Below are 22,463 nucleotides of genomic sequence, written 5' to 3'. Positions count from 1 at the left end.
TGGAGTGCACGTTCATAGATCCTTGAAAGTGGAGTCGCAGGTAGATAGGATAGTGAAGAAGACGTTTGGTATGCTTTCCTTTATTGGTCAGAGTATTGAGTACAGTAGTTGAGAGGTCATGTTGCGGCTGTACAGGACATTGGTTAGGCCACTGTTGGAATATTGTGTGCAATTCTGGTCTCCTTCCTATCGGAAAGATGTTGTGAAACTTGAAAGAGTTCAGAAAAGGTTTACAAGGATGTTGCCAGGGTTGGAGGATTTGAGCTACAGGGAGAGGCTGAACAGGCTGGGGCTGTTTTCCCTGGAGTGTCGGAGGCTGAGGGGTGACCTTATAGAGGTTTACAAAATTATAAGGGGCATGGATAGGGTAAATAGGCAAAGTCTTTTCCCTGGGGTCAGGGAGTTCAGAACTAGAGGGCATAGGTTTAGGGGGAGAGGGGAAAGATATAAAAGAGACCTAAGGGGCAACTTTTTTACGCAATGGGCGGTACGTATATGAAATGAGCTGCCAGAGGATGTGGTGGAGGTTGGTACAATTGCAACATTTAAGAAGCATTTGGATGGGAATATGAATAGGAATGGTTTGGAGGGATACGTTCCGGGTGCTGGTAGGTGGGACTTGATTTGTGTTGGGATATCTGGTCAGCGTAGACGAGTTGGACCGAAGGGTCTGTTTCCATGCTGTACATCTCTATGACTACGAGTCAGAAAAAAGTTAGTATACAGCTACTGCACATGATTGAATGTGATGCTGTTCTTCATTAAAAGAAGACATTAACATAAAACTATAGAGTTTAAGCTTCAGTTATACAGGGCACTGATAAGGACATATTTCAAACACTGCAGTTTTTGTCTCATTGTTTTAGGAAGGAAGTAACTACATTGGAGGCAGTTCACCAGATGGATACATGGAATGATTGTGTTGTCTTATGAGTGCAGACTGAGCATGTTTGCACTGGAGGTCAGAAGAGTTAGGGGTGACATGATTGAAAAGTAATAGCTCCGGAATCATCTGAACAAGCTGCTGTTGGAAATTATGCTTGCTCCTGGGGCTGAGTTCTGAATTAGGGCTTGACCTTTCAGGATAGGACTGAGAAATGTTGGACTGTCTGCCTCGGTAGCTTGTAGAGACAGAGTCATTGAATGTTTTTAAAGCAAAGAAGGATAGATTCTTGTTAAGAAGGGAATGAAAGATTATTGGGAGTTGATGGGAATAGAATTGAATTGAATTAGTTTTATTGTCACATGTACTCAAATGAGTACAGTGAATAGTTTAAAGTCACCACTTACAGCACTATCTAAGGTCCAAAGGTAGTTAGGTACAATCCTTAGTTACAGGATAGAGAAATGAAAAAAGAAATGTTACATAACTGTTTCCATGCTGTACATCTCTATGACTCTGTGACTCTATTACAGTTATCCACAGTATAACGATAGATGAGCAAAACAAGCAGCAAAGCTAAAAAGATAACATCACAGTTTCTCTCCAAGGGCTCTCCGCAGACCAGCACAAGGGACCTCCATGTCATCTGACCACTACCAGCTACCACACCTCGCTCTGTCCCACTGGTCACTGGCAGCTCCTCTGACTCTCCTTCAGAAGCCGGGGCCGGTTGTCCGAGGCCGAGAGAAGGAAGGAGAGAGGAAAAACAGAACAGAAAAAGAATGGGTAGAGCAGAAGAGCTCTGGCTGGAGCATATCTTAGCAGAATGTGGAATTCAAAACAAAAGCCTATTAAAAATGATCTGTCTCTTGTCTTTGTAAATAATTAACTTCCAACCAATAGTGCACAAAACAAAATGTCAATGGAATGGAATGTAAATTGTCTGACCAGCAAATGATCCAACACATCCATTTCTGTCACTGCCTGACATGAATTTCTACCCTATTATCTGGAAGTTTGTGGCATCTTGCTGTCTGTAAAGTAATTGCTGCATTTCATCCATTACAGCAATGATTACTTCAAAACTTACTTCTCAGACTGTAAAGTTTCTGAAACTTCCTGGTGTAATGACAACAGCTACGCAAATAGGTTTACTAACCCACTCAGATTGGCCTGGTGAAAATTAAGTTACAGGACACGGAGTGTTCAAACCTGGAGGGAATCACACTGGACATTTAAAAAAAAACAACAAAAATAGAATTTACTGGCGAAACTCCACAGGTCTGGCAGCATCTGTGGGAGGAAAGCAAAGTTAACATTTCAAGTGAGTTTTTTTCAGAACTGATAGCAGCAGGGGAAAAGTGGTACAGTAGACCCCCCCATACCCGTGGGGATACATTCCAAGACCTGTCACAGACGGCCGAAACCACAGATAAGATCGAACCCATCCATTTCAATGGGAAATTTACCTTCCCGGCAGTCCCCTGGTCCTGGTTCTGGAACATTCCATATAATACGTTCGGGCCGCTGTAAACCGCAGGTAACTGAAACTGCAGAAAATTATCCCGGGGTTTACAGGGCTCACCCTGTATTTATGCCAAAAGTGAGGTTGGGAATGGGGAAAGGGAAAGGTGAGGGGACAATGGAGCCCAGACAGAGGAAGGGGTAACTGAATGAGTGGACTATGAATGGCAGGCCAGTACAGAAGAAAAGCTGAATAAGTGATAATGAGAGCTAAGGGTAGCAGCAAATGGGTAGTCTGTACTGAAAGCAACTCATACAATGTGATAATAAGCTTGAGGGTGGGTGAAATGGATTGGCTGTGCTGTATGCAATCTATGTCAAATCAGGACTGGAGGTAGATGTGGATAAAAGTGGACTATGAACGGCAGGCCAGTACAGAAGAAAAGCTGAATAAGTGATAATGAGAGCTAAGGGTAGCAGCAAATGGGTAGTCTGTACTGAAAGCAACTCATACAACGTGATAATAAGCTTGAGGGTGGGTGAAATGGATTGGCTGTGCTGTATGCAATCTATGTCAAATCAGGACTGGAGGTAGATGTGGATAAAAGACATAGAGGGTTATAATCAGGCTCTAAATTTATTGAACTTGATGTTGAATCCCAGAGGATTAAAGAATCCAAGAATAACACTTCAGAGGCTGCATCTCAACCCCAATCACCCTTTATTTACAAATGCATAGCCTTTACAAATGCATAGCCTTTGACAATGGCACTGCTTTTCACAAGGGTTAGCATGAGTCTAGCCTCAGGTAACTGTCTGTGTGGAGTTTGCACGTTCTCCGTGTGTCTGCGTGGGTTTCCTCCAGGTGCTCTTTCCTCCCACAGTCCAAAAATGTGCAGTCCAAAAATGGGCTAGTGAAAAAGAACAATCCAGGTCTTTTTCAATATATAATTTCAGTTACATCACACTGTATACTTTTGCTACAAATTCTGTGTCTTACAATCTTATTCTCCACCACCACCTGATGAAGGAGCAGCGCTCCGAAAGCTAGTGCTTCCAAATAAACCAGTTGGACTATAACCTGGTGTTGTGTGATCTTTTAAACTCAATATGTTTTGGGTGGAAACTAGAGAAGTGTAGCATCATGAGATTATCTGTGGGTTTGCAGTAGAGTGAGGTACTGAGATGCCTGTCCTTGGTGGAGATGCATGTGTCCAAGAATGAGACAGATACTAAAGAGTAGTCCATGGTAAGTGTTCCCTCCCAGAACACTTCAGCAGTCTGGGACATTCAGCCTCAGACCTTTGGTAACCATTCTCCAAGGCGGACTTTGGGACAAGCAACAACGCAGTGACTGAGCAGAAGCTGATCGCAAAGTTGGTACCCGTGGGAATGGCCTCAACGGGGACCTTGGATTCATGTCACACTACAGGTGACCCCACTGCATGATACACTGTCTCTCTCTCTCTCTCTCTCACACACACCCTTACAAATTCACAAACCCACACAGACCCTCCCTCATACACAAACTCTCTCTCAAATGCACACACACATACACGCACCCTCTCACACCCCATCACACACTCTCTCACACACACACTATCACGTCCACTCAGACCCACATGCACACTCAATCTGTTGCCCCTACATGTGCACACACATAAGCTTATGGGGTGAATTTGTTTTTGCAGAATTGCATTTTATTTTGCTGCATGAATCCATGCAAAACTCAGTAAAACTATACAGAGGGTTTATCAGTCTGACATAGCATTGGGACACAGAAAGACTTATTTCCCTCCCCACCCATTTCCACTTTCCGCAAAGACTGTTCCCTCCGTGACTACCTGGTCAGGTCCACGCCCCCCCAACAAACCATCCTTCCCCGTCTTGGCACCCTCCCCTGCCACCGCAGGAATTGCAAAACCTGTGCCCACACCTCCTCCTTCACCTTCATCCAAAGCCCCAAAGGAGCCTTCCACATCCATCAAAGTCTCACCTGCATATCCACCAATGTCAGTTATTGTATCCGTTGCTCCCTATGCGGTCTCCTCTACATTGGGGAGGCTGGACGCCTCCTCGCAGAGCGCTTCAGGGACACCCGTACCAATTAACCCTACCACCTCGTGACCCAACATTTCAACTCCCCCTTCCACTCTGCTGAGGACACAGATGTCCTGGGCCTCCTCCACTGCTGCTCCCTCACCACCCAATGCCTCATCTTCCACCTCGGAACACTTCAACCCCAGGGCATTAATGTGGACTTCACCAGTTTCCTCATTTCCCCTACCCCCACCTTACCCCAGTTCCAACCTTCCAGCTCAGCACTGCCCTCATGACCTGTCCTACCTGCCAATTTCCCTTCCCACCTATTCACTCCACCCTCCTCTCTGACCTATCACCTCCATCCCCACCCCCATTCACCTATTGTATTCTATGCTACCTTCTCCCCAGCCCCATCCCCCATTTATCTCTCCACTCTGGAGGCTCCCTGCCTCTATTCCTGATGAATGGCTTTTGCCCGAAACGTTGATTTTCCTGCTCTTCGGATGCTGCCTGACCTGCTGTGCTTTTCCAGCACCACTTTGATCTAAATTCTGGTTTCCAGCATCTGCAGTCCTCACTTTTGCCACAGACAGACTTCACAGCTATTGTTTAAAAACCTGAGCTATCTTGTGAGTGCAATTTAAAAGAAGTTCTGGGATTTACATATCAAAGAACAGAAACCAGGATATCCCATTGTATATAAGATGGAAGTTTTAATCTAAGATTGTTTACTGCATCACATCTCCATGACATTGGACTCCTTTGGCTACAAATTCTGTGAGCATGATCTTAACCTCCACAACCACCTGATAAAGGAGCAGTGCTCCAAACGCTAGTGCTTCCAAATAAACCTGTTGGACTATAACCTGGTGTTGTGAGATTTTTAACTTTGTCCAACCCAGTCCAACACCAGCACATCCAAGTCATGGCATACATTAATCTAGTCCCATTTGCCAGCATTTGGCCCATATCCCTCACAACCCTTCCTACTGATATACCTATCCAGATGCCTTTGAAATATTGTAAGTGTACCACCACTTCCTCTGGCAGCTCATTCCATATAGGCATGACTGTCTATATGAAAAGGTTGCCCCTCAGGTTGCTTTTAAATATTTCCCCCTCATCTTAAACCTTTGACCCTAGGTTTTGGACTCCCTTACCCGGAGAAAACGATTTTACCCATTCATTCTATCCATGCCTCTCATGATTTTATTAACATCTACAAGGTCACCCCTTCAGCCTCCAATGTTTCTGGGAAAATAGTCCCACTCTGTTCAGCTTCTCCTTACAGTCCAAACCTTCCAATCCCAGCAACGGGCTTGTAAAATCTTTTTTGAACACTTTCAAGTTTAACACCATATTTCCTACAAGAGGGAGACCAGAACTGAATCCCTAATTCCAAAAGTGGTCTATATGAAAATCTTTCTCTGTGCAATGCCATTTCAGTGCAAACAAAGCCCAGAAAATTGCATTTAATATGTTCTGAAGATTCACACTTGACACAAAATGTGAATAGTTTTGCTCTTCTCATCAAGTGAGAGTGTCTCCCCTTAAAGCAGGATAATTAACATCTCCACCAAACTACACTACCGAGGATAAGAGAGTCTAGGTTGTTTTAATGAAAAGTAGTTCAGGAAATTTATTTCAGATCAGAGTGGGTCCCACATTACCTTGTGAACTGTATGGAAATAGCAAGCTGTAGTGTTAACATAGTGACATCTGCTGGAGATCTTCGGTAGACAAAAGACAGGAGGAGGATTAGCTGTTATCTAGAAGTCAGCATTATCTGGAATTAAAGAGAAACGTGGCCATTGCTGTCCCTGACAAAATGACTGCCTTGCTGACAATAAAGATGTCACATTCTCTGAGGCAGTGAGTAATGGGACTGCTGCCCCACCCAGTGAGACACTGCCTGGTGCCCAGCATTGGGTAATGGACCATCTAGTCATTATCATCACGTGGAACTCACTTTACGACACTGTACTGCACAGGGATGAACCGGAGTTAAGAAATTACAACATAGATCGCACCTTGCATATTTTCCAAATGGTGAAGTTCTTTCTCTCAGTTGCCTTGATTAAGACAGTGTTGTGAAAGAGTGATGTCGGGGCTCCCTGGTTTGTGCAGATTGGAAACAGGCAAATGGTAAAACACTTGGCTTTAGCCTCACTACCTCAAGTTAGGGAAGGGACTGTTTACCAGGACTTCTGTGCCTCACCACTGTCCACTTAAGGCACTCATACTTGTATGGGCACTTGGCAAAGGTCATGTGATAACTCCCATAGTTCTAGAGTAGGCCAACATTCAGTGGGGTTTACACTTTTACATGAAGAAGCTCACACTTGGATAAGGTAGCCATTCCCTAGCCAGAGAGAGCAAGAGAGTCAAGTCACAGCTCAGGCAGAAGATTGTTAGTTCAATTCCCACTCAAGACATGAACACAATTCAGGCTAACACTCCAGTGCAATACTGAGGGGGTGTAGCTCTGCCAGAGATGCTGTCTTTCACATGAAATGTTAAACAAAGGTCCTTCTTCACCTACTGAAATGGACAAACGCTCCCATAGTACCAATTCAATGAAAAGCAGGGGAATTTTCCCTGGTGTACTGGCCAACACTTATCCCTAAACCAACATTGCTAAAACAGTTTAGCATTTTACGATCTCATTGCTGTTTGTGGGATCCTGCTGTTCATAAATGTTGCATTCCTGCCATTAGACATTGACAATTTCTTATTCAGCAGTCTTGTGTGGACTGAGGATAACCTTCTTCCATTCCAGCTTTGTGGGTCCTGAGGGAATAGTCTAATGCTGGATTAGGACTGTCACGGACAGGTTAGGTGGCATCTGATGAGACGGGCGAGTCCTTGCACATCGTACCAATGTTCAAACCCATTGGCATGTTGGTGGATATCTCTTCTCCAGCTTGGGCAGGTTTGAGCAAGAGATTTCCACAAGTTGGGGGAAATGTTGCATTCTGCAGATTTCGAGGACATCCATGAGGTGTTTCCTTTGCCCTCATTCGCAGTTGCTGTACAAAGCTCGGGGCAGCAAATGTGCATTGGGAATCACATGTGAAACATGCAAAAAAAATGTGGACCACCCAATGCAGTTGCATCAACAGTGACTGATCTCAAAACAAATTAAATGTTTGGGGATATTTTGAAGTTGCATAAGGAACTCCTTTTTGAACGGAATCTCGTTTCTCCCCAATCCTTTTTGTCAGGACAAAAGCAATTAATTAATTTTAAACAAATTCCAAATAGGCTGACATTTTAACTTCTTTATTACAGAAAAATGCTAATGTACACATTTTTGTTCAGTGTGCAATAAAGCTCCAATAATTCATTTAATAACCATTTATGTAACAACAGCAAAATACCATACAGGCAACTGGCTAAGTAGAAAAAGGTGAGATACAACTGCAACTCCTGAACAGAATCTTATTTATATAGAATTATATACAAGAACTTGTATTTATATTGAGAAATGTCTCAAGTGCACTTTACATATGGGGCAAGACATATACAAATTAAGAGAGCAAGAGGACACCTAATTGTAGAGAGGTAGATGGCAAGCTTAGCATGGAAAGAGATGACAAGTTTTATTAGGCATCAACTGTATATAAATGATTCAGAGATGCCAGTGTTGGACTGGGGTGTACAAAGTTACAAATCACACAACATCAGGTTATAGTCCAACAGGTTAATTGGAAGCACTAGCTTTCAGAGCGCCGCACAACTGCCTGATGACGGAACGGCGCTCCGAAAGCTAGTGTGCTTCTAATTAAACCTGTTGGACTATAATCTGGTGTTGTGACATTTTTAACTTTGTATAGGAACGGACTTTGCGGAGGGAAGAGAATATTAAGCTTTTTAAAAGGAGCCTGAGGTGGCTGTAAAAATGATAAAAAGATGGGACTGGCTTTAGAAATAACATTCCTGAGGATTATGTTGCAATTACTGAGGAAGCTAGTCTGTCAGTGACAACTAGAGCATACAGGCAAGTTTCCAAGTTGAAGAAATGGGAGTTTTCGACTGTAGGAAATTCACACTAACCAGTTGAGCGAGGCTCAATTGGGATGGAAGGGATCTGAAAGCAAGGAGAAATCCACAGAATTGCTGGAGAGCAGAAGGAAGCCATTCAGCCCACCATGCCAATTTACCTAGTGCCATGCACATTATTCCTTTGCAGGCAATAGCTGGCTTCTCTTTGGAATGTGTCTTGAGATTAATCTTCTGAGGAGCCAGCAGAGCTGAGCAAGTGGAAAAAGAAAAGAAAAACAAATGGGTGAGTGACATTTTGTGAAGGGAAGGTTCAGAGCTACAGCCTTTGAAGGTCAAGCAAGGTGATCACTTGGGAAATGAGGCCATTAGCTGAGGATGGAGTGATGGGCTTTGTAGAAGCAGAGGGCTGAGGGAGTGGACAATTGCAGAGGTGAAAGGAGATGGCTTTCAACTGCAGCAGAGAACGAAAATTCAGCTTAAGGTTAGAGAATACGGAGGTTGGACAGAATGAGGCTAGATATCCAATTACATACAACCCTGTCCAATTACATCATATGTAGGGAGGTATCTGGCCAACATGTGACTCCAGACCCACATCAATGAGGTTGACTTCTAAGTACCCTCTAGGCAATAAAAGTTGGCCTAGTCAGTGATGCCCATATTCCATTACCTAATAATAACTAATACAACTTGCTGGGTGGCCTGTCTTCTCCAATATCAGTGCTAAATGGATGGAGATAGTTTGTTCAGTTGACTAGCATGTGGTTTAGAATAACACCAACAGCATGGTTTGTCTTATTCTGGCTGAAGCAGACCCCATCACTCGCATCCTCACCTTGCCTTTCACTCGCAGGCAATTGAAAACCGACCAGGGACAGAAACAGCCAAAAAAATCGATTCAGAATGAAGCAGACAATGGGCCAGGGCTATGTATTCAGGCATAGCGCGCACATGTACACACCCACCATTGTCTAGAACATAAAAGCAGCCTTGCAAATACAGCATTAGAGCACCCCATCAGGTGTGGTGCATACTTTCCATCCTTCTTCTCCAGTGGTATGGATCCGTCACCCCAAGGAACCAACTATTCAGCTGTGGTAGATGCTTTTGAAGTTTTGCCCTATTGATATCCTCACCCTGATGTCATGCGCACACTTTCTCAGCAGGGGTCAATGGATAGCGATCTGCCTCCCTTGTCCCAAATTTGGAGGCAGTGTGTCCAATTGCAATGTCCTAGAACACTGCAAGAGGCCAGGGATTGAATTAGACACTGTTGGTGCAGTTTAGAAATCCATCTCTCCACAGTGGTCGGTCAGGGAGTCCATTACACTTTTTCATTTTCTAACACTGAATACTCATTACATTAGGTACTTTAAAGTCAGCAGGATTTCAAACTTTAATTTTTTGCCAAGTGTCTGACACTATAGGTAAAGGTGAAAAGGGTTAACACTTTCACTTCTTTAAGAGCTGCCAACTTTGCTGTATTTGAGGCTGTCAGTGTAAGAACCAAACTAACTCTTTTCTCAGAATAAAATAAACAAGCCCAGAACCTTAATTTGATTTCATTTACAGTGATTTTAAATAATATATATAACTCTAGAATCTTTAAGTTATTTACAATTTCTCAGAATGTTACGTTCTAAAAAGTTAGAGAGGTTACATATCACATAAACACAATCAGTAGTTATGAAGTAGAAGCAATCCGCAGATTAATAAAAACAGTTCTTCAAATGTTATGGAATTTGGAATAGGGCATTCATCACAAGAACATGCACAGCTACCGCCTTCGCCATATTAAGTGCTGTTGCTTGGTAACCCTTTTGCCTGAAAAACAGCTTCAACATGATTCCTTCCTAACCCAGATGCTTATTTTCAGAGACTGTGCATTGCAAGTTTAACAATTCCACTAAAATGACAAGCACAAGAAACTACTTTCCAATGAATGTATTAAATAATGTGCATACAAATATTGTAGAAAAGTCACAGTTGTATAATAACTGTATAATCTGGGACTAAGGCAACTCCACTTTAAATGTAATGAATGCGTGAATTTTCTGATGGGTTTTATTTTACACTGGTAGGAACACTTCCATTTTAACTGGTGTAATGTTAGGCAGAGTGTGGCAATTTTACTTTTAAAAATTCAACATAGAGTCATAGAGATGTACAGCATGGAAACAGACCCTCCGGTCCAATCCGTCCATGCTGACCAGCTATCCCAACACAATCTCGTCCCACCTGCCAGCACCTGGCCCATATCCCTCCAAACCCTTCCTATTCATATACCCGTCCAAATGCCTCCTAAATGTTGCAATTGTACCAGCCTTCACCACTTCCTCTGGCATTTCATTCCATACACGTACCACCCTCTGCGTGAAAAAGTTGCCCCTTAGGTCTCTTTTATATCTTTCCCCTCTCACCCTAAACTTATGCCCTCTAGTTCTGGACTCCCTGACCCCAGGGAAAAGACTTCGCCTATTTACCCTATCCATGCCCCTCATGCTTTTCTCAGCAAGCTCACTGGTCTCCAAATGATTCAATAGTTATCATTTATTCAATGAAGGAAGAGCATTTCATCAGTCAACTGCTGTTTAAGGCATTGTGTTTAAGATCTGTTCACCTGGAAGTGGTAACATAAGTAGAACAGAATTGATTCAGGATGAAAGGGGCATTATATTTTGGAGTCAGTGTGAAGTTCTCACTTTTTTTCCTACTAGGGCGGTAGTTGCCAAACCATCCCTTATAGACAAAGTCTCAACGTGTGGCATTCACACTAAGTAAAATAAACACTATACCTTGATGCAGTCAAAGGAACCATTCTGTTTAAATGGATCCCATTTACCATCCCCTGAGAAAAAGAACAGGAAGTGACATCACCAACCCAAGGATACCTAAACACATAAATAAGAAGAGGTCCACACCACCAGTGCTTCACCGGAAGCTCAATGATGATGTTACCTAGTATGGTGATGAAATGTCTGAAAATGAACCTTCCAGCTTAGCAAGCAAACTTACATCCAGAACCTCAACCTGAGCTACAAATTTTCTCAAAACTCACTAAGACTGAACTTCACATTGTATAGGAACAATATGGGATTGAAGATTGCCAGTTAACTGAAATGAGTTGTGGAAAAGAGAAAGGCAATCTACTGACAAACCTCTCAGAGTAAATATAATTTTTGTAGTTTTCCACCCTGTCATCATGTAGACGTCCAAATCAATAACTTACACCCTTTGTCCACCAGAGAGTATACTTTCAATCAATTAAATGTTAATTTTAACTCAGGGTGGTGTCATGCAAATTTCTGGCTCCTTCCCAAAGAATGTATTTTTGTGTTATAGTACATTTCCATAACATCTACCATCACAAAATGCCTCAGAGATTCTTATGTATATGGTGAGTCATGAGATTATATTGGAGGTCGGAAGTTTGCAAAGGGATACTCCCAGATCAAACAGCAGACTTGTGAAGATTACAATCCAGTAAATGAATCACCACTTAACACTGTAATCAATTTCAATGTCTCTCCTTACCCTTTTTCTTAGGAGCGTTCTCTGGATACTGCCCGAGAGTGACTACAACTGTCTTCATGGACTCGGCCATTGCTGCTCAGTTGTATACCAGAGGGGGATGGTGCTAGTGGAGGATATTGGAAGGTAGATCACCAAAGTCTGCCAATCTCTGCTATCAGTTTTGGCTTTCATCTCCCCAGTGAGAACCTCACAAATAGTTTGCATTTCTTCCAGAAATTCTGAATGGGATTGGTAGTTCACCAAATGAACATTGTGGACTAAGAAATACTGACATAGTTGAGTCCTGAAATATTGATAATAAAATATGTTGAGGAATTTTCAGTGCTCTTAGAGACAGTGGCTATATTGAATATCAATTTCTAATATTACAGTGTGGGAGTTTGGGCCTCATCATGCAGTGCTTTCACAGGCTAGGTAAAATGTTTCATCACCACCTCTCTGACACCACATACATCTCTATACTTCTCTAGTTTATTCCCACCTCTGTGGGGACACTGATGCCTGAGGCCTAGCACCTCTTCTCCATGAAGGAAAGGTCAATGATGCTGTCTCCCATTATGTGACCTACTTGGTCTCTCGGATTCAATGGAAGGTCACATGATGAGCTCACCCACTGTCCCAGAGGATTTTAATATTTGGGGTTGCAATGGAGACTTCAATTAAACAGATTCTTAAACAGACATTTTTTATAAATCTAGAGTGAAACTGACATGCCAATGAATCTGAATTAAGACTGCTAGGGCAACTAATATTTATAAACTCTGACGTGTCTGACTGGATCACACAGTTGTGAATGTCACATTGTTGTTGCTGCACTGCAACATTTTCTGTAGGTTATACCACACATGGTACATTTGCCCACAATGTTTTCCATCCCCTTATTTCTAGTGGCAACATTGAGCTTAAGTAAAACCCTGCAGAGAATTGCTGAATCTTTCAACACAACAAAAAGGCCATTCAGCCCCACTGGACCCATTCTGGCTTTTTGACAGAGCAATCTACTAAGCTGTTCATTCTACAGATATTTGAGTATATCTCCATTTGTCCATTTAAAATCATTACTGAATCTGATTCAACCGCTTTCTCCAGATCACAACCTATTGAAATAAAAAAAAAGTTGCACGTCATCTCCCCTCTGAATCTTTTGCTGATTATCTGAAATCTGCATCGTCTGGTTACTAATCCTCCTGCCACTGGGCACAACTATTCCATATTACTGTCTCAGAACTCTCAAAAAGTCATCCATCATTCCAGCTTGCTCTGTATTTCAATAATTCTTACAAACATACATAAGAACTAGGAGCAGGAATTGGCAACCCGAGCCTGCTCCACCATTTGATACGATCTTATCTCAGCCTCAACTTCACTCTTCTGCACGCTTCCCATTATTCTTTAATTGTTACTAATTAAAGTTCTATCTACCTCCTCGTCAAATTTATCCAGTGTCCCAGCATCCACTGTGCACTGGGGTGGGGAATTCCACAAATTCACAACAATTTAGAAAAAGCCATTCTTCCTCATCTGTGTACTCAATCTGCTACTCCTTGTCCTAAAACCATTACCTCTCATTCTAGATTTCCTCACAAGGGGAATCATCTGCTTCAAGTCGATTTGCATCCTTCTCCCTATTGCTTCCTTAAGTTCATTTGCATTCTTCAACTTTTTTGTGCCTTTCCTAAGATTGTTGATAATTGCTTTCTGCATAAGCAAGCTTCCAGGTGTTGTGTGCACCTCAATACTGTGCTCCATAGCAATGCTGATCCCTTCTGGCCAAATCTCTAACTAGATCCAGCTTCAGACATTTGCAACATTCCAAGTTTGTTCTACCTTTAATACTTGGAACATCAGAGACAAAGTCTCCACAATTTCATGGTTAGTGAGGGGTTCCTCATTGGAATTGCAAAGTCAGAAAGTCAACTCCAATTATTCTGGAGAGTAAAATTTCCTTTCACATTGGTATTATTTTAAATGGTGAAAAAGAAATGGAATCTAGAAAGATGCGACTGCTACTTCAAACTCATTTTTTTCCAATTCTTTTCTTGGAAAGCGTCAATTCCATACTTTCTCACTCTTCCCTTTCCTGTAATGTATCATATTAAACCTGACACTGCTTTACCACTACTTCATTTACCTCATTCGACCTCCCACTCTTCTCGAACTTTATTGGTATCCTGCACAATGGGCCTTTTATCTAGGTTTTCAAGTTGGGAAAAAAAAATTACTTGATCATCAAGTAATCTGAGAACATCAGGAGTTGTACAGTAAATAAACTACACAGTGGAATGACTCTTCATAATTCGCTAAAGTGCACATTCTAACTCCTCTAAACTCCACCTCACACTACCTACCACAATTGTACTATCCATCGTCAGAATGTCCTTTTTGAGTAAAACAGTTTCTTTGAAGTGTTAGAGGAAACTACACTATTACATTGCTGTAAGAACACAGTGTATTCAGTTCAACTCCAGCATTATAACCCTAGCTTGCTTGACTATCTGACTTAACAGCCCGGATAAATCATTTTCAATATGACTTTCTCCCACAGGTTTCAGTTACTCATGTGTGATATAATCTCCAGTGTTACAATTTTCCCAATTCAATGTGCTTTCATAAACTGCACAATCAATCATTATACACAATATCAATAAATAGCAATACATAAACATGAACATCCAATACCTTGGGAAGTTAGATCCAGTTCTTATTACTGATTTCAGATCACATGTAAAAATGCCTCAGAATAGAGAGAGAGAGAGAAAAGCACACTTTAAAGTGCTGTGTGCTGATTCATAACAAATTAATCTTGCTGGGCAGAATCCCAAGGACTACCATGAGCCACATAGTGAAAGCAGCAGCTAGAAAGACTTTCTCCAAAAATCATTTCCAGGCGCGAGTTGAAATAAGCACAGCACCTTGGCTGGATCCAGACATAAGGATCTCGGAATATTGAAAACAAAAACCACAGGCACAGCAGCAAAGCAAAGTTGTCAATCAGATGAGAAGGCTCATTTGTACTGTGCCTCAGGGCTCAAGACACTGTCCACCCAGAATGTGACCCATTTGGAATAATGCTTCTCCATCTATAAACATGAAGTTGAGTCAGACCAGGTCCTGAGAAACAGCCTTTCTTCTTTTTGCATAAGGCTATGTCTGCTAGGTCAAATGCATGCAGACACATCTAGCCCCTTATTACTCTAGGAATGCACTCACACGCACACATACATACACACACCAGTCCTCTGTTAGGCTACACTGCCCCATTCTGTTGCTCATCTAAAAATGGTCAATTCCTGGCTTTCATTAAAAAGGTTTCGGTATTGGTTAAGAATGAACTCTACAATCTGGTTCTGGTAGACCATGTGGACTGCGATGTTTCCTGTCTCTGTCTCTGGTCGCAGGAGGGTGGGACCAAACACAATCGCCATACTCTGGGAACTCATCCGATTCTGGTTGCGGTAGTCTATCACACTAGAAGAGAGTGAAGGAGATTATTATAATTTGGAAAGCCACATGCTATTTTATATCACCATTGTTCAATCCTAGAACATACCATTAAAATTATCCTTGCATTCGCTTTGAGTCAATGCCCATATTAGAAAAGGGACAAAAATATTGGAAAAGCAGGCAACATAGCGCATCTCTCAAAAAGATTTAAGTACAAACATTTCAACCCCATCCAGCCCTCAATGCATGGCCAAGTCCATATCAGTAGTTCCCATTGATCAATTAGGAACAAGAATAATAACAGATTTTTGCCTCTTTAACCCTGGATCAATGGGATACTGGGCTAAATTTACATAGTACACAAACAGGCCTTTAAGCCCAACTGCCTTTATCCAGTATTTTATACTTATTATTCTACTTGAGCTAATACTATCAGCATGACCCCTTTTACTCCTGTTTAGCTCGTACTTAGTCAGCTTCCACTCTAACTCACCAACACTTGTCATCTCAACTACTTGCAGTATTCAGTTCCACAATCTAACCAATCTCTAGGTCAAGAAGTTTCTGTTGAATTTCCTATTAGGTTTAATCAGGCATTTTTTATAGCCCTTGGATTCGGTGTCCCCAAAAAGTCAAAAACATTTCCTCAATGCCTACCACATCAAATCTTTCATAACTGTAAACATTAGCTAACTCCTCACAGATTGGAGTTTTTTAAATTCTATCTGATTCCTGGGAATTAGTTTATCAATGGATGACCTTGCTTGGAGACTGGTTGTGAAATGAATTATTTCCTCAATTTTTAAATGAAGATTCTCTTCTTGATTAAACTCATATAAAGCAATATGAAAACTGGCCAAGGACTGTGATATAATAAAAACCATAAGATCTGCGGATGCTGTAAATCAGAAACCAAAACAGAAGTTGCTGGAAAAGCTCAGCAGGTCTAGCAGCATCTGTGAAAAGAAATCAGAGTTAACATTTCTGGTCCAATGACCCTTCCAGACCCAAAACATTAACTTTGATTTCTCTTCACAGGTGCTGCCAGACCTGCTGAACTTTTCCAGCAACTTCTGTTTTTGTGCCACAATATAATAGCTAACTAAAACGGTTATTCTTGTGCAAGTTTGGCCAGGCAGCTGTTTGCCTCTGAGGCACCATGGCTGAGCTAAACTACATTCACACAAAACCACTAACCAAACAGGCCAAGGACTTCAGTTGCTTTCCCATTCATTAGGCTTGGCAAAATCAGGCAAATCGTGCCATATTACAATGACCATAACACAGATCTAATAACTCTGCCTGGATTGAAGATCAAACCTGCACCATTTCAGGTCTAAATCTTTGTATTTCCCTCATTTATTATAACTTATTGATGATCTCTGCACACTAAGTACTGCTATCACTTACACAGTGTTTCCTTCATCCTGTATCAGAGTGTTTTGAACCATCTGCTCTATTAATGCACTCCTTTACAAGCAGGGATTCCTTAGCCATCTCTTTCATATGGCCTAGAGTTTTAAATTCCTCTTGTGATATCATCAGACCTCTGTTTTTCATTTTTCTAAGTTTCCCTCCAAATCCCCACAACATTGATGAACTTTGACCCTTTATCTCAATTTGAACAAACAATCCTTGATGACTAATTTCCCCATAAACATCCACTTTAAATAAATCCAGTCCAGTATTGACTTGCCAATATCATGTGCGGCATGATCAAATATAAACATTTCTAATTGAATACTCTGGTGGAAGCACTCAATGTTAATTACAGCACAGGTTAAAACTGGTGGACTATATGGTAAGTCAAACAAGAGCCACCTAACTCTTGCTAATGAATGCTGTAATGAAAACTAATCACACCTTGTTATATAGTGCCCAACTTAAGACGACACAAAAATGTTTGTGGCCAATTAAAAATAATTATTTGAAATAAAAAACACAGTTTCTATTATAAAGTAGAAATACCATGTTTAAGTGTTTCACAACTTTACTCCTTAAACATCTTTCATAGAATCTCTACAGTGTAGAAACAGGCCTTTCGGCCCAACAAGTCCACACCAACCCTCCAAAGAGTAACCCACCCAGACCCTTTCCCCAACCCTGTTGTCCTATATTTACCCCTGACTAATGCTCCTTACCTGAACAATGAGAGCAATTTCGCATGGCCATTTCACCTAACCTGCACATCTTTGGATTGTGGGAGGAAACCAGAGCACCCGGAGGAAACCCACACAAAGACACAGCAAATGTGCAAACTCCACACAGACAGTCACCTGACGCTGGAATCGAACCTGGGTCTGTGGTGTGTGAGGCAGCAATGTTAACCACTGTGCCACACCTGCTTTCACTTAGAATCATCCAGCATGGAAGCAGACCCTTTGGTCCAATCAGTTCATGCTGACAATAAGCCCAAACTAAACTAGTCCCACCTGCCTCCACTTGGCTCATATCCCCCCCATAGGGCAGGTGGGACTAGATTGGATTGGGATATCTGGTTGGCATGGACGAGTCGGATTAAGAGGTTTGTTTCCATGCTGTACATCTCTATGACTGTATGTACTTCTCCAAATGTCTTTTAAATGTTTTAAACTCTGGCTATCAACTGATCTGCTTTGTCCTAGATGGCATCAAGCTTGAGTGTTTTTGGAGCTGTACTCATCCTGGCATGTGGGGATTATTTGTGACTTGTAGGTGGTGGACAGGCTTTGGGAAGTTGGGAGGTGAGTTATTTGCTGCAGTGTTCCTAATCTCTGGCCTGCCTTTTGGGGTTTTGTACTATGTAATTCATCCAGAGCGAAAACAGGTACTCACTTGCACAAATGTTTGAAGAGAACTTGCATGGTATCATGGTTGGACACAGGGAGTGAATGGATTAAATCTTTGATGTATGTCAAACGCTGTCCAGGATCTCCTAATTCTGTGGAGGAAAAAGAAGATAGCATTTTAACTTTTAGTGCAGTGTTTGGGGAGAAAACATTTTTCCCCAGTTTTGCCACAGTTGTGTTTTCTCACACCATGACCATTTGAAGTTGGTAACAGACTTGCAAGTCCTGCAAGTATCAGTCTGAAAGGTCCAGTGAAGTGCACCATAATACCATTCAGCTGAATGGCAGTTTAACGTAAACTAAACTTATGCAAAAAGAAAAAGAGTATAAATTCATTTGCTGCTGCTTCACCTTCAATCCAGCTTGTCAATAGAGGTCACCAGAAGAACTCAATGAATAAATATAACTCACTTATTTTACACACAGGGTCATTAGGACCTGTGAAAGGTCATGAGACTACAAAGGTGCTTTGCAGGAACATCAATTTTGGCTATTATGATCAAAAGCAGCAACACACAGGATACCTATCCTGCTGGATATCAATTTCCACCGCTTTCAGTTTCTCACTACAAGGCAGTGCACCTGACTGTTTGTTTGCTTAATTATAAACATGAAGAAAATCAAAGAGATTCCCAGAGGAGATAAGATTTCCTTAGTTCACCAGTCATCTTTTTGGCTTGGGTTTTAAAAAAAGTGAAACACCGCATTAAACTATAAACTGTATTTAATAGAGCTGCCAATTCCAGTTAATAAGAAACTAAATCAATTAACCTGCCTAGTTACAGATACTGAAAATGTACTGTTTACATGCTGGCTACAAATGAGGGAACTGAAATTTTCCCAGTTTGTCACGGATTCAAAGCTGGGTTGGAAAGTGAACAATTTAGTCAGGTTAAATGAAGAAGTGTGGCAGCTGGGGTATAGAATACAATGAAAGGTAAATTACCACTATGGCAGAGAAAATAGGAAAACAAAAGATTTTTTTTTTAAAATAGACGACAGACTAGTGAATGTTGGTGTTCAAAAGGATTTGGGTACACTTGCACACAAATTAGCAAAATAGAAAATGTAGGTGGAGAAACCAATAGTGGAAGCAACTGATACGTTAGCCTTTACTATTAATTAATTTTTTTCCTTTATTCTTGGGGTGTGGGCTTCACCGGCAAGACCAGAACTCGTTGCTTGGCCATTTCAGGAAGCAGTTAAGTGTCAATCACATTATTATGGGTCTAGAGTCACATATAGACAAGGCCACTACCCAGCAGATTTCCATCCTGTATTATTGAACCAGGTTGGTTTTTACAACAATCGTACAAATTTCACAATTGTCATTAACAGCACCAGTTTTATATTCCAAATCTATTTATTGCCTTTAAATTCCACTAGCTGCAGTGAGATTCAAACCCATATCCTGACAGCATTTGCCTGAGTCTCTGGATTACCAGTGCAGTAACATTACCACATTGTCTTTCTTCATTCTTGAAGCACAGCAATAAGGACGTTTGACGGCAATCTTTTATACTGCTTTCATGAGATAAAGTGCTTTGTTATCACTTACAACCAGTTCCCACTGACCTGACCATTTTCTATCACCCAATCTCAATTCCCTCTGAAATACAAGTATCTCCATAGAAACCATTCATTTTGAATGCAATATCTATACATTAACTAAGACCTTGTGTAGCACATTATATTCTTATCTTGTTAATGTTTTCTCAGCTTTTCCCCTGCAATGCGAACTGTCATAATAATTAAATGTTCTGATCACTAGTTGACTCTGTTTGATTCCAAAACCTCTTATGTATGCAAGGTGACAGTAAAACAAAGACGTGGGCGAGGTCACAGGCAATTTACACTTTTCAATTTATCAAAAAGCTGCTAGCAAAAGCAGCAATTGGGGCTTAAAATTAGGGAGCATTTGCACAAAGAATATTTCACCTTTACTTACTCATTGCATTGATAAAACTCTCAAAGTAGTTAAATGGGAAAAGTGGCTCAGGCAGTTCTCGGAAGAAGAGTTTCAGGGCCCCAGTGATAACATGGACATCATCCCATGGGCCTTCCTCCAGGTTCACACTTTCTTCTATGAAAGAAAGATAACAAATAAACAAGTTAAGCTACAGGGCCACCACTGACAAAGACTTACACATCTCCACATAACTGGAGTTTACCTGCTGAGCAATCCTTAAGTTACTTGACCTTAATATGCAATGGTCGAGTCACATCTTCCAATGAAAATGACATTGTCCCAATCCCAGTTATAAATTCCAGCATTGTTTGACTGGGTCACATGTTTGGCTGTGCGATGAGAAGAGCTGTGATCTCCAACCTGGTCAAGTAGGTTTTGACTCTCATTGCCAAAGTTTATACAAAGTTTAGCCTTATGGGGAAGAAACTGTCATCCCAATACGAGTCATTTTGTTACTGCCATGTACAAAGATTTGCACTAAAATTTGGACATTATTTCCAGTATAGGCAAAAATTGTCCGTTTGTGGTGCATTGATTGCTAAACCCTAGGATTTAGTGACTTTCTTGGTCACTTCAGAACCACATTTAGGTCCCACCAAATAAGGGTAACAGACTCAGTGTCCACATCACTAACGGCCTAATTTTCATCAAGTTGGAAGGGCTTGTGCCTTAGCCAAAATGATACTTGGGACTGGAATCAATCTGTTCCACTCCTGTTCCATCCATCATTTTTGTGGTGTGGGCTATTTCAGGTATTTCACAGAATCATTGGCACTTTTAAACATGCAGTTACCTTCAAACACAACCAAATTATGTCACCCATGTTTTTGAAAAATGATTTGTCATAGAGTTATAGAGATGTACAACATGATCAGATATCCTAAACTAATCTAGTCTTATTTGCCAACATTTGGCCCATATCCTTTCAAACCCTTCCTATTCATATACTCATCCATGTGCCTTTTAAATGTCATAATTGTACTGATCTCCACTACTTCCTATGGCAGCTCATTCCATACATGCATTACCCTCTGCATGGAAAAGTTGCTCCTTAGGTCCTTTTTAAATCTTTCTCCTCTCACCTTAAACCTATGCCCTCTCGGTTTGGACTCCTCTACCCTGAGGAAAAGACCTTGACTATTCAACTTACCCCTCATATTTTATAAATCTCTATAAAGTCACCCCCCAGTCTCTGACACTTGAGAGAAAATAGCCCCAGCCTATTCAGCCTCTCTCTACAGCTTAAACCCTCTGACCCCGGCAATAATCTTATAAATGTTCTCATAGAATCATAGAAGCCCGACAGTGCAGAAACAGGCCATTTAGCCCAACAAGTCCAAACCAACCTTCTGAAGAGTAACCCACCCAGATCCATTCCCCTACCCTATTACTCTACGTTTCCCCTGATTAATGCACCTAACCTATACTATGGGCAATTTAGCATGGCCAATTCACCTAACCTGCACATTTTTGGACTGTGGGAGAAAACTAGAGCACCTGGAGGAAACCCACGTAGACACAGGGAGAATGTGTAAACTCCACATAGACAGTCACCTGACGCTGGAAACTAACCTGTGTCCATGGTGCTGTGAGGCAGCAGTGTTAACCACTGAGTCACCATGAACTCTTTCAAGTTTAACAAAATCTTTCCTGCAGCAGGGAGAACAGAATTGAACACAGTATTGCAAAAGTGACCTAACAAATGTCTTGTATAGTTGCAAGATTACATCCCAACTCCTGTACCAAATGCACTGATCAGTAAAGGCAAGCATAGCAAACACCTTTTTCAGTACCCTGTCTACTGCGACTCACTTTCAAAGAACTTTGAATGTGCACTCCAAGGTCTTTTTGTTTGACAACATTCCCCAGGTCCTTTCCATTAACTGTATAAGTCCTGCCCTGATTTGCCCTACCAAATGCTGCACTTCACATTTATCTAGATTAAACTCCATCTGCCACTCCTCAGCCCATCAGCCTATTGGATCAAGGTCCCATTGTACTCTGAGATAACCTTCTTCACGATACCACCATGTCTTTTGACATTTGAGGGGAAGTTATAAATCTGCCAGAGCTCTTTGGAGAAGTAATCTACCCTTGTAGAGAGGGTGGATACCCTTCTTTGGAATTGTTAGGAATAGACTTGGATGAGTATAAAAAATGAATAAGGTCTTTGGAACTGACTTGCTGTCAAGTCATTTGAATACACTGCTTTTTAAAGTTTGAAATAAAAAACAATCAATCTGTTGACTTTTTTTTAAAAAAACAGCCCATGTGATTTCAATAGATATTTGTT

General features: G+C 41.4%; 1 protein-coding gene across 4 annotated transcripts in view; it reads right to left on the bottom strand.

Annotated features, from left to right (window-relative positions):
- Nucleotides 1-7,656: 7,656 nt before the first annotated feature.
- LOC122539999 (rho GTPase-activating protein 27) overlaps nt 7,657-22,463 on the bottom strand; it is a 231,739-nt gene continuing 216,932 nt past the window's right edge. For all 4 annotated transcript variants that reach the window (XM_087977913.1, XM_087977912.1, XM_087977911.1 and 1 more), the window contains 3 exons: nt 20,150-20,284; nt 18,188-18,293; nt 7,657-15,397 (listed from right to left, as the gene is read on the bottom strand). In XM_087977913.1, coding sequence (XP_087834039.1) covers nt 15,199-15,397; nt 18,188-18,293; nt 20,150-20,284 — 440 coding nt within the window. In that variant the 3' untranslated portion in view covers nt 7,657-15,198. The remainder of the gene's footprint in view (nt 15,398-18,187; nt 18,294-20,149; nt 20,285-22,463) is intronic.

The sequence above is a fragment of the Chiloscyllium plagiosum genome, unplaced genomic scaffold, assembly GCF_037043375.1.
Source record: "Chiloscyllium plagiosum isolate Xiang-an unplaced genomic scaffold, Cpla_swu_hap1 HiC_scaffold_32, whole genome shotgun sequence".
Lineage (NCBI taxonomy): Eukaryota > Metazoa > Chordata > Chondrichthyes > Orectolobiformes > Hemiscylliidae > Chiloscyllium > Chiloscyllium plagiosum.
The sequence above is the reverse complement of the archived record's forward strand: the minus strand, read 5'-3'. Positions and strand labels throughout refer to the sequence as shown.